Source organism: Galeopterus variegatus, unplaced genomic scaffold (genome assembly GCF_000696425.1).
Source record: "Galeopterus variegatus unplaced genomic scaffold, G_variegatus-3.0.2 Scaffold7902, whole genome shotgun sequence".
NCBI classification, from domain to species: Eukaryota; Metazoa; Chordata; class Mammalia; order Dermoptera; family Cynocephalidae; genus Galeopterus; species Galeopterus variegatus.
The window spans coordinates 17611-29601 of NW_007734013.1; the positions used below are offsets into that span (position 1 = coordinate 17611).

Sequence of the window (11991 nt, forward strand, 5' to 3'; positions counted from 1 at the left end):
CTGGGAAAATGGAGCTAAAAGATAATACGAATCTTTCCATGAACTTTTTGCAGGACCCTCGTATATGCCAAGGACTGTTCTACAGCGGTGAACAAAACAGATAAAAATTTCTGATCTCAAGGAGCTTATATCCTCGTCAGGAAGACAAACAAAAATAAGATATGCCATAAAAATAAATAGGATGTGAGAAAGTGGTAAANAAGATTATTTTAAAAAGTCAACTTTCAAAGTGTCACTTATTATTTTCTATCGATCTACATATAACCCATCTATTGCTACCTATTTATAAACACTCACTTTACTTCTTTTTCTGTCTGTTGTAGTTGTCCGGTTAGCATTCCACGTTCCTTTTTCATGGCTTTAACTATGTTTTCATGATGAGAAAGAGACTCTTTCGTGACACTCAAATCCTTATTCACACGCTCTAACTCAGAATTCAGAAAACGAATATTCTTCTCATTGTGATATAGTTGGAAAAGCTGTAGTTGTATCTTGTTGACTTTCAGTTCCTCAAGGAGACTCTGGTAACGTTCTGCCTACAAAACAGTACAATTCAACAGTAGTAAAAAGTGAGTATATTTAAGCTGACCTTTCATAAACCCAACTACTGTACCAATAAATGACCTCTAATGAATTTTCATGTGTGTCACTAAGAAACAGTATTCTTACCCAAAATAGCGTTATTTGGGGAAGGTTGCTGAATACACTTCTAAATTAAACCAGAAAACCATTAATTTTGTATCCATGTGCTCAGTGGTGCGTTGGTAAGAACAATTGAGTGGCACCCCTAACCCGGCTCCTAATCCCATTTCTGTCTTGAGGAGTTTGGCAAGTCCATTAACATTTCTAGCACCAGCCTCCTCATTTGTAAACTGAAGAAAGAGAATCATGTAACTTGTACGGCCCCTAGTAACTTTAAATGCAAGGATTCCAGGCAAAATTCCTGTTACAGGAAGTGATTTTCCTACTGATAGAACTAATAGGACTATTATAGTTCTTAATTATAGGTGAAAAGGAAGAAATTCCTTAACATTGATGCTATTAATAAAGAAATAAAGAATGAACTCGCTCAAGAGGAGAGCTCCTAATCAATGCAGAATTTCAAGTAACAACTAAATGGTCATCCTCCAGGATGTTGTAAAAAATTAGGAAGTTGGACTATTCTAATTGTCCTTATCATGTTTCGAGTTCTGTAATTTTATAAGTTATTTCACTACACTGTGACTATTGCAGTCTGACTGTCACTGCTGCCACCACTTTTTACTGACAAATGGACACATATACACATTAAAAAACTATGAAGAAACAGAGAAACACCACGAATAAGAAAGATATACACTTTTCATTTATTTCCTTAAATATTTATTGAGTATCTACTGTGTGCTAAGCCCTGTTCTGTGTGCTGCTGGGAATACAGTGAAGAACTAGACAGACTGTCCGTGCTCTTGTAAAGCTCATATTCCAGTTATGTGAATGGGGCGGGGTAGAGGAAGAGGAATCAGAGAATGAACACACAAACAAATAATAAACAAGATCATTTCGTACAGCAATACATGTTCCAAAAGAAACAATACAGGCTGATGTGACAGTGCAAGAGAGGGGAAGCTAATTCAGATTGTCCAGGGGATGGGGGTGGTGCACAGCAAATGCCTGCTTGAGAAAAGAAAACGACATTTTTATAAAGACGTGAACGAGAGAACCAGCCATGAAAATATCAGGCACACAGCTCTCTAGGCAGAGGAAATAGCAAAAGCACCAGGATAAAAGGGAGCTTGATGTATTCACCAAATAAGAAAGTTCAATAGGGTAGCAAAATACAGCACCTTAAGGCTTGATTGGTGAACAGGGACCATATCAGTAGGCAGGAAAGGAGACTAGATTCTCAGTGCAGCGGGAAGCACTGCCCTGGAAGCTTTCATGCAAGGGAAAGAGAAGATCTGATTTGCGTTTGAATAAGATCACTCTAAAATACAAACAATTACAAACCATAGACAAGGCACTATACAGTACTTCACAAAGTTCGTGGGAAAATGGAGCTAAAAGATAATACAAATCTTTCAATGAACTTCATGAAGACCCTTTGTACTAGTCATTGTGACGGGCACCAAGAAATACCACAGCATTTGAAAAGTGCAGCCATGATTTCCTAGGGGTCCCCAAGACCCTTTTAGAGAACCCCATAAGACAAAACTATTTTCATAATAATACTAAGACAACATTTGCCTTTTGTACTGTGTTGACATTTGCACTGATGATGTAAAAACCAATGGTGGCTAAAACTGCAAAGCCTTAGCACAAAAAAGATTTAATGCTAAGTATTTAGGAGAAGTTAGCTGTCTTCTATTAAGCCAGACATTAAGGAGACCATAAAAATGTAAAACTGTGTTGCTCTTCTAATTATTTTGTTTGGAAAATGTAGTTATTTTTCATAACAATCTTATTTATGTTAACATGTAATAAGTTTATTACTGCTATTTTTTACATGGACCATTAAATCTATTTTTACAATTTTCAGGTTTGATTTCAAATATAATGAGGATCGGTACATAAAATCCACATGTACACAAACTCTTTGTTGTCCTCAGTGGTTTTTAAGTGTGTAAGGGGGTCAAGATCCAAAAGTTTCAGAGCCTCTGCTACATAAGACATAAACCCATGAAGCGTGTTTTTAGTTGAGAAAATCAGACATTTTCGTAGTTCAGGTTGTCCTGTCTATTTGGGATTAAGAAACCTAATAGTGAAAGATATATCCAAAAGTTTATCTTTACTGATCATTGGGCTTTATTTTTCTTATATTATTAAAGAAATCTTCTTGGTAATCCCAAGCCAATACCTAGCAACTCTAACAGACAAAAAGTTTTGGTATCTAACACTTACTTGGTTACATCTTCAAGACACCTTACCTCTTCTTTCTCTAATTGGGCTTGTTTGCGCTCTGCAGCTACGCTTTTTTTCTTATTAAAATTAAACTGTGCATCCTCTTCAGCTTTTTGTAACTTTCTCTTCTTTTCCTCATAGTCTCCTATTAGTTCTCCCGAGCTGCTGATTTCCTCAAAAAACTGGGTCCTTTCTTTGGGTTTTTTCATTGAAATCGATTCTACACTTTCCTTTTAAAAACAGTAAAGCACACCAACATATAAATATAGTGATGTATTTTCAGAACTATGAATCCAATAAACTACTACAGCTACTTACCTGAAAAACTAGACAGTTTCTTGCTTTTTCTGTTATGCCGATCTTTTCCAACTCTGCTATGTAAGCAGAACGACTCACAGGATTATCATCACAATGAAATTCTGAGCATCCACCCAATATAAAAGGATAAAGACTATTACAGGAAACATAAATATCAGACATATCTCCATAACCAAAGAAGTTCAATAAAATATTTTTTGTTATTGAAATGGCCAGTGAAGCAATAATATAATCATATACATATTAATAAATGCATTTAATCAGCCAACACATACTGATTGTCTACTAGGAGAATACTTTAGAAAGCTCATAGAAAAATAGAATTGAAAGATAATACAAATCTTTCCACGAACATTCTGCAGGACCCTCGTTTATGCCAAGGACTGTTCTACAGCGGTGAACAAAACAGATAAAAATTTCTGATCCCAAGGAGCTTATATCCTCGTCAGGAAGACAAACAAAAATAACATATGCCATAAAAATAAATGGGATGTGAGAAAGTGGTAAATGCTGAGGAGTAAATATGAGCTGGGAATGTGGAATGGAAGTTTTTGTGTAGGGAGGATTGGCTTTGCAATTTTAAAAAAGGTGGGCAAAGGAATCCTTACTGATATGGAAAGTATTGATTTAAAAGTCTAAAGAAAGTGAGAAAACTGGTCACTGAATATATCAAGGTGACAAAGTGGTGAAATACTTAAATTACTCATGAAGGCACAAGTATAAAGTAAGAAGTCCTTCTAAAATCATCTGTGATAGCATTTGGGGGAGGTTAATAAGACAGTGTTTATACATTAGAAATGTTCTGGTGGACACTGAACAGTAACAACAAAACAAAAACAAAAACACGTATTTATAGAGGCTCTGTGAAACCCAAGCATAGTATAAAAAAATAAATAAACAACTCTCAATGTTGTTTATTCAGACAACACAGGGAATTCATGAACAAATCACAACATACAAATTCAAACATTTCCCTCAAGGTGCTTTTCATGGTAAGAAAAACTATCTATACAAGCCAAAAGTATGTATGTAATTAGTTCATCATAAGAAAAGCAGATAAACATAACCTCAGGAAGAACTTTTATAACTTCTCTCTCTTTGAGGTCGACTCCTTATATCTTAACCAAATATCCAGATATAAAAATGCTATTTAACACTAGGGGGATTTGAAGGGTACTTCAAAAGTTTTGTAGAAAGATTTTGAAGTTCCCTTGTTATGTCTGCTTAGGGAAGAGTCTTAACGGAGCATCAGATAGATTCTGTTACTTGCCTCAGATTTTCTATTGAACGGGGGAAAAAAACCCTCTCATTCACTATGCCAGTGGAACAACAATGATCACCCTTCAAAGAATGAAAAGAACAGGCAATCTGACTTAATCTAAGCAATCAAATGACATAAGCAAAAATCTACAGAAACTACCTCGGATAATCCTTGTAAATGTTTTCTCTTCCCCGCTTTCCTCCACATACACAATTTTTACACTTGCAGAAGAAGAAATAGGTTTTCCAATATGTGCTCCATGAATAAGTTCTTGAATATTTTTCACTCTCAAATTAGCTGTTTTCTCTCCCATTACAAAACGGAGTGCATCCATTACATTAGATTTTCCTGGGGAAGGAAAGAGAAAAATTCATTTGTTCTTAATGATAAAAAGCCTTGACCAGAGCTGAAGAAATCAGGACACGACTGGGAGTGAAATATAGCCCATATACATGCCTAAATACTTCTGTACTGTCAATGTTCAAATTGCATGTGACTGACAAGTTTTACTTTGATTACTTGTTTCTCCTATGCAGCTATGGTAGAGCATTAAGAGATCTAAATTTAAGGATCTAAATCCCAGCTCTCTCCCATTATTAGGCATTACTCCCCATATAGTCATTTAACGTCTATAAATTTCAGTTACACTTATTTTATAAATAAGCATCCTCAGTGCTGCACTAAGCACTCACATACTGAAAAGAACAAAGGTTAACTAAATCCAGGGTCTTCCCAACGGACACACTAAGGTTGCTAGACTATTTATGACTGGCATGAGATAGTGCTACAAAAAATTATATAGCAGGCCTGAGACTGCTATCCTGTGAAAGTCCTGCTTACAAGGCTGGCTGGCATCTGGGGATTGGGTTTGGGGTTTGGGGAGGGTTTCTACCATTCTATGATCATAATAGCTCATTGTGCCTAAAATGTTTGTGCAAACAGTATGACTTATGCTAACACCTGATTTCTTTCTAGGAGTCTAGAATTTTGGTATGTGTCAGGCAGAGAGGACCTGTGTGACCATCTCCATGTAAATACTGAGTCTTCAGTGGGGTTCCTGAGTAGGCACCATTTCACACCTGCGAACTTGTTACTGGATGAATTAAGCACTGTGTGACTTCAGTGGATGAAGACTCACAATCTTGCACCTGGTTTCCTCAGACTTTGCCCCACTTGCCTTTTCCATTTGCTGTGTTTGCTTTGTATCTTTTCACTGTAATAAATAGTACTGAGAACAACTATGTGCTGAATCATGTTAGTCCTCCATGAAAATCACTGCAGCTGCTACCATCTGTACTTATTTATTTTTACCCTTCTCACCTTCCTTCCCTAATATACACAAACAATTAAAATTTTCAATGACAGAAGGAGGAAAGTAACATTCATAAAGAGAAAGGTATACCGTCAGTCACTAGAAATATGGCTTTGTTTTAGAGATTTAGGATCTTTCAAAAAAAAAAAAACAACAGAATTTTTTAACATGCTGCAAATTCATTTAGCTACTTCTCAGTTAACCAAAGTTAACCAATAGCTATAAAATGTGGCTTTGGGGCTAGTTATTGTAAGACAGTGCATGTACTACAAAACGAACATTCGTGGAATTGAATTATTAAGTCTAACACTAACATAGCTACACAGAAACTCTTTTTGATCAATCCTTATTTAAAATCTGCCTAAAATAAATACTTCCCCACACAAATTCACTCATTCGATTGATATTGTCCCTGACTAATAAAGGTTATATTCTGTCAAGAGTCAGACAGTACACAAAAAAGACGATTTCATGTTGTAATAAGTATAAGGAGATAAACTGGGTGATGAAATAGAGAGGAACAGAGAGTCAAGTTCAGATAGGATGGACAGAAAACATTTATTATGTGCCTACCTGCAGCTAGTGTTAGCTAAACAACCATGTCGAAAAAATGAAAGAACGAATCAAGGCAGGTTTTATAATGATCAGATTGGGGTCTTCTACTATATATAATTTAGAACCAACATCAGGAAAATTATGCTGAAAGAGTTATGTTTAGGCTATCATCACTTGATAAATATGGATGAAGTATTTAAAGATATAAAAATTACAGTGTCATTCCCTAAGTCCCTTTTGATTTTAACTCTACATAACTCTCCCATTCCTCTGCTTCTTTACCACCTCTCTACTAGTTCAAATCCTCCTTACTTTTACGAACCTCCTTATCTGGACTCTTCAACTTTCAATATCTTACCCCCTGAAATTCATTCATTCATTCTACAAGCATTTTCTGAACACCTATTTATCAGGTACTTTGCTAAGTAGTAGGCTGAAAATACAAATCTGTAGAATTGCACTGTTAAAATTTATGGGAGACCATAGTTTGGACTAGCTGCCAGCACAAAGCCCCAGCAGAGGAGACGAAACCGAAATTGAGTCACTCATGGAAGTGCTACATAATCAAACTGAAAGTTTAAGGAAGCAGGTAAATTCCCAAACAGATCACTTTTTGCTGAAAATAAGAGATTCACGGCAACCATTAAGAAAGAGCCCAGCTAACCTGAGCTGGCATAATAAGGAAGTCTCTACTTTAATCCTCACAAAAAAGTAACCTGTAGGGACCTGATGATAACCAAGCCACTTCCTTTTAATTGTTCTGCTTCCTTGATCCCACCTAGGAAAAACGAACCATTCTGTCATGCTCAGCAGAACTTCATTCTATAAAATAGAATGAGGTACTGCCTGATTATGTAATCACAAATAAAAGCCAATTAGATCTTTCAACTAATTTTCTTTCTTAATTTTATTTTTTTACTCCTCCAAGGTGCTTACAGTGGGTAATGTCAATTTTCATTGAACCCTATTTTGTGCCAGACACCCCACATCTGTTATTTTGTCTGTGCAACCATCTTAGGAGACAGGGACTAAATTTTCATTTTAAAAATAAAGAAACAGAGGCTCAAAGTCAAACAAATCATGTTTTGGAGTGATGTGTCTATTTCGAAAACCTATGCTCTTTCCACTAAAACCAGGAAATTCTAATAGACTATTTAACAAGTTCTAAGATAAAATGAACACAAAGTAATATATAAGCGTTTAGGAGATGCGCTAGTGATTGGAGGCACTAAGTAGGCTTTGCAGGAGATAATTGTGAGCTAAGATTTAAAGAGTAATTAAAAGTTTGGAGAAGGAGGTGCAGAAGGTAATATACCATCCCTGAAAAGAGAATACGTTCGTTATAGATACAAAGAAGTGAGAGAGCACTGTATGGTTCCAGTAAGAAACCAAGTAATTCTATGTAGGTACAGCAGAGCTTACAAGGTTGGGAAACCTAAGAGAAAAAGACAGGGAAGTTAAGCAAAAATTACAATAGGCTACATTAAAAGAATTAAAGTATATGTTGAACATTATGTGAAGCCACTAAAGGATTTCTTTTTTTTCCCCAAAAATATATTTTATAAAGATTTCTCAGACAATAACCCAACAGGAAAATGGGCAAAGGACACAAACAACAATTCAGAAAAAAATACAAACGCCCTTAAACATATGAAAAGATGTTCAAACTCACTCATAAAAAGAAAAATATGTAGAAGAGGTAAATCCATAATGACAGAAAGTAGGTGCCGAGGGCTGGGTAGAGAGGAGATAACAGGAAGCGAATGCTAATGGGTACGAGGTTTCTTTGGGGGGATGAAAACGTTATGGAATTAGTACACAGTGATTTGATGATGGTTGCACATCACTGAGAATAACATAAAAACCATTGAGAGTGCACTTTAAAGGGATATATTTTATGATATGTAAATTACATATCAATAAAGCTGTTATAAATAAAAATTCTTTTTTTTTTTTTCCCTTTATGTCTTTTTTCGTGACCGGCAATGGATCGCCACTCTCATTGTCGCGTCTGTACCGGACCGGGACCAGCAACGGGATCGCAACCCTCGGTGTTGCACCCGCACCTCACTCAGCCAGTGAGCGGCCAGTCTGTATGTGGGATCCGAACGCTCGGCGGGAGCGCCGCGGCGCTTCCAAGCAGCGCACTGTAATAGTGCACCACCGGGCCAGCCCGTAAATAAAAACTCTATATTTTCTAGCCCTGTACATGAAATGTGTCAGACCCAATGTTTTCTGAATGCACTGAGTACGTCTAGTTCCTAGATGGTCTCTAATATCTTTCCTACTAAAACGAACTAGAAGTCATTAGAGAACTAGCTCATTCCAAGTCCGTGACATTGAAAATTTAAGAAGAGCCTGGGAACTAGGACATCATATTTCAGAAAGCAAAGAGCACGTGAAGCAGCTTGAAGAAAATCTGACTAAATGAAATTATAATAATATGAGCATCAAAAATGATTTTGGTGGATTAAAACACACTGTGTCAATGAAAATCCATGAGTCCATAATGATACTGACAAAACAAAAAAGAGAAAAATTCATTTTCACCATTTAGGGCAGTTATTAAAAACTTTTTTTGTTTGAAGATATTAATTAAAAGGAAAGGGGCAAGCTTTTATCTTGTTTTTCCAATGTGAATTGTATTTTATGTTAATCAAAAAAACCCCACTTATTAAAGGAAAGCTCTTTTTTTTTTAAACAGGGAAATACCATCCACTGAATGTGCAAAGCATGACATAATTAGAAAAACTAACTTTGTAAACCTTAATGAAATGCTGATTCAAATATTATTCACTGGCATTAAAATCATAAAGTAAATGTCAATAGAGAACATTTTAATATCACCAAAGTAACAGTGGACTTTCTAGTTAGAAAGAAGGAGAAAAATTACGCAATACAGAGATCACTGTCACCATCCTAATCCAGGGGTCAATTTTTAGCATTACTAAGAGTACAATAAGCAGGTATTATGTGACATAATGCAATGTGAAGTACACGATATCTCCTATGATGGAGTCTAGCCATAAGGAAGCAATCACACAAACCTAAATATTTTGTAGGAAAACATTTCTAATCTTTTCAACAAGTCAGTGTTATAAAAAAAAAAAAAAAAAAGACTGTGCCGAATAAAGAGAGAGTTAAGGGCTGCAACAACCAGATGCAATATGTGGTTCTAGTTTGGAAAATGGTTTGGTCAAAGAACATTTTGGAGTCAGCCGGGAAATCTTAATTTGAGCTGTGCAGCAGATGAAATGGTCGCTTACTAAAAAAGGCAAAGATAACTGTCTGAAAACAATAAGTCAGAAAACAGTATGTACTGGATGATCTCATTTCCATTTTTTAAAAGTTTTCATTAAAAGAGTCTTTATGGCTGTGATCCTAAGTATTAGAGTAGTAATCTGTGAATTGTGGTAAAATGATCGTTTTACATTTTTAAATTTAGTTTATTTTTATTACCATATTCATAGTTACAAATCATACTTATTCTTTATGTGCATAGCCAATCTTACCTCTCCCTCTACCCCTCCCCATTTTACTTCTTTTTTCTTATTTGTTTTCTAATGCTTTACAAAGATATATACTGCTTATGTAGTAATAAATATTTTTTAAAGAATTCTGCAGCCATTATGAATTATTAATATTTTTTTAAAGAAAAACTTTCCTGGTTAGAAAAGTAAAATATTCAACATAGGGAATTGGGAAAATATAATTAGCTGAAAATCACAGCATTCAGAGAAAACCTTGTTGATAGAAATGGATACTGAATGTTGTCAAATGCCTTTTCTTTATCTATCAAGAAAAGAAAATCGATCTTCCTTCTTGTGGGAACAAATAAAGATTACTCTGGTAGCACCATGCCACGTGGATTTAAAGTACGATAAGACTGAAGGTTGGGAACTCAGCAAACAGGTTCCTGCATTAATCCAAAAAAAGAGATGATGAGAGCCTGAAGGGAAGTGATAGCAGTGGGAATAGAGGGAAAAGGACAGGGCTATTAAGGAGGTAGAACTGGCATGATTGGTAATCTACTGGCTGTAATAGGGAGCATTTATCAACGATGAAGGAAAATTCATCAAGTTGGTAGTCATATGAGACCCTGGGAGAAAAGCCTTCTAAGCCCCAGGACCAGCAAATGCTAACACTCCGAAATGGCAATGTGTTGGGCCTATGCAAGGAAGGCAATAAAAGAAGCAATTCTGACCCAAATATAGTAAATGTGGGGATTCCAACCTTATATTCTATTGTTTCCCTAGATAGGCACTACATGCTCCCAGTTTGACTGGACGGTTTTCATCTTAACTAATTTGAATATAGGTTAAACTATCAGTCAATTAACTTTAAGTTATTTACTATAAGAAGACAATAAGAAAGTTAAGTAAAACTCTAATGAAAAGCCAATAAGCAAAGTCTCTGCTTTAACAACATAACTAGCCTTGTGAAAACAAGGATCCAAAAAATTCGTTTAAGACTCAGAGTTGTTTCTCTCCATGGAAATTTTTACTGAAAGGCAAAAGATTGACACAATCTGAAGAGAAACCAGAGTATCTAGTGTTACTTTCTTACACTCCCTGTAGGTTAGGAACAGAAGCTGTCTTATTCTGCTTATCTTCTTCTGCTCCTACCACTAGATTTATGCCAACAACTATTTGCTGAATCTAACTGAATGGAAAACATAAAGGTTAAGATTAAAACCAAAATTATTCCTTTACTCCTCCCCCAAATTAGGAACATATCGAATTTTGGCAGTGGTGACAACAAGAAATTGCTATAAAAAGAATGACCAAGTAAATTAAAGTATAACAGGAAATGATCAATTGCCTTAATGAAATCTACATGAATGTACCAGTAATTCTGTGAGATTAAAAAAATCTAACAAGATTTCAAATGAACATTAATGAAATATCACCCATTAAATTAGTCATGGAGGAGTAGTATATTGAGTTTTGGCCTTCATATAGCAAAAAGAATGTGAACCGCCAAGACCACGTCCAGTATTACCTAAACCAGTCCAAGGGGGTGCGGAGGGGGAAGACCCGGCCCGAGGGGTGGTGGAAGGTGGGGGTGGGGCACGGCCTGAGGGAGGTTTGAGCGTGAGGACCCGGCCTGAGGGGGGGGAAGGGGGTGTCGGGCGCACCTGAGGGAGGGTGGAGTGTGAGGACCCGGCCTGAGGGGGGTGGGGACTCTGGATGGAGCCCTCTGGGCCAGGTCAGGGCCTCCAGCAGTCTAGTTTGCATGGCCGCCCTCACATATCCTCATTCCCCTCAGGCAAAGTGCTGCCGACTGGGCCAAGGGGAGGAGTTCAGGTCCCACCCCGAGGTGCCCAGTTACCAGAGCCGTTAGGGCCGATGATGCAGGTGAACCTCTTGAAGGGGCCAAAGACCTGGCGGCCCCGCAACGACTTGAAGTTCTCCACGATCAACACCTGCAGGAGGCCCATGTTGGCAGACTCTTCTCCTCAGCCGCGTCCACGCGCCTGGCGGAAAAACGCGGGAAGAGCCTCTCCAAGTCTCGCGAGCCTAGAAGGAGACCACAGCCGGGACAGCGCCGTTTCTTAACAAACCGGAGTTGTTGAAAGTCCCCTTCTAATGTAATGTTGCTAAAAGTTTTTACCATGACCTTGTGTTGAATTCCTTTCACAAGCTTTTTCATTACACGTTGATGTGAT

At 37.0% G+C, this 11991-nt stretch overlaps 1 protein-coding gene across 1 annotated transcript; it reads right to left on the reverse strand.

Moving 5' to 3' along the window:
* Positions 1 to 297: 297 nt before the first annotated feature.
* LOC103607966 (structural maintenance of chromosomes protein 1B-like) lies at positions 298 to 11763 on the reverse strand (the record flags this gene model as incomplete). Its single annotated transcript, XM_008592412.1, has 5 exons — positions 11655 to 11763; positions 4625 to 4804; positions 3196 to 3317; positions 2904 to 3107; positions 298 to 536 (listed from the first exon to the last, which is right to left on the reverse strand). Coding segments are annotated over exons 1-5 (854 nt in total), but the record flags the coding sequence as incomplete, so codon positions are not given.
* Between the last annotated feature and the right edge of the window lie 228 nt (positions 11764 to 11991).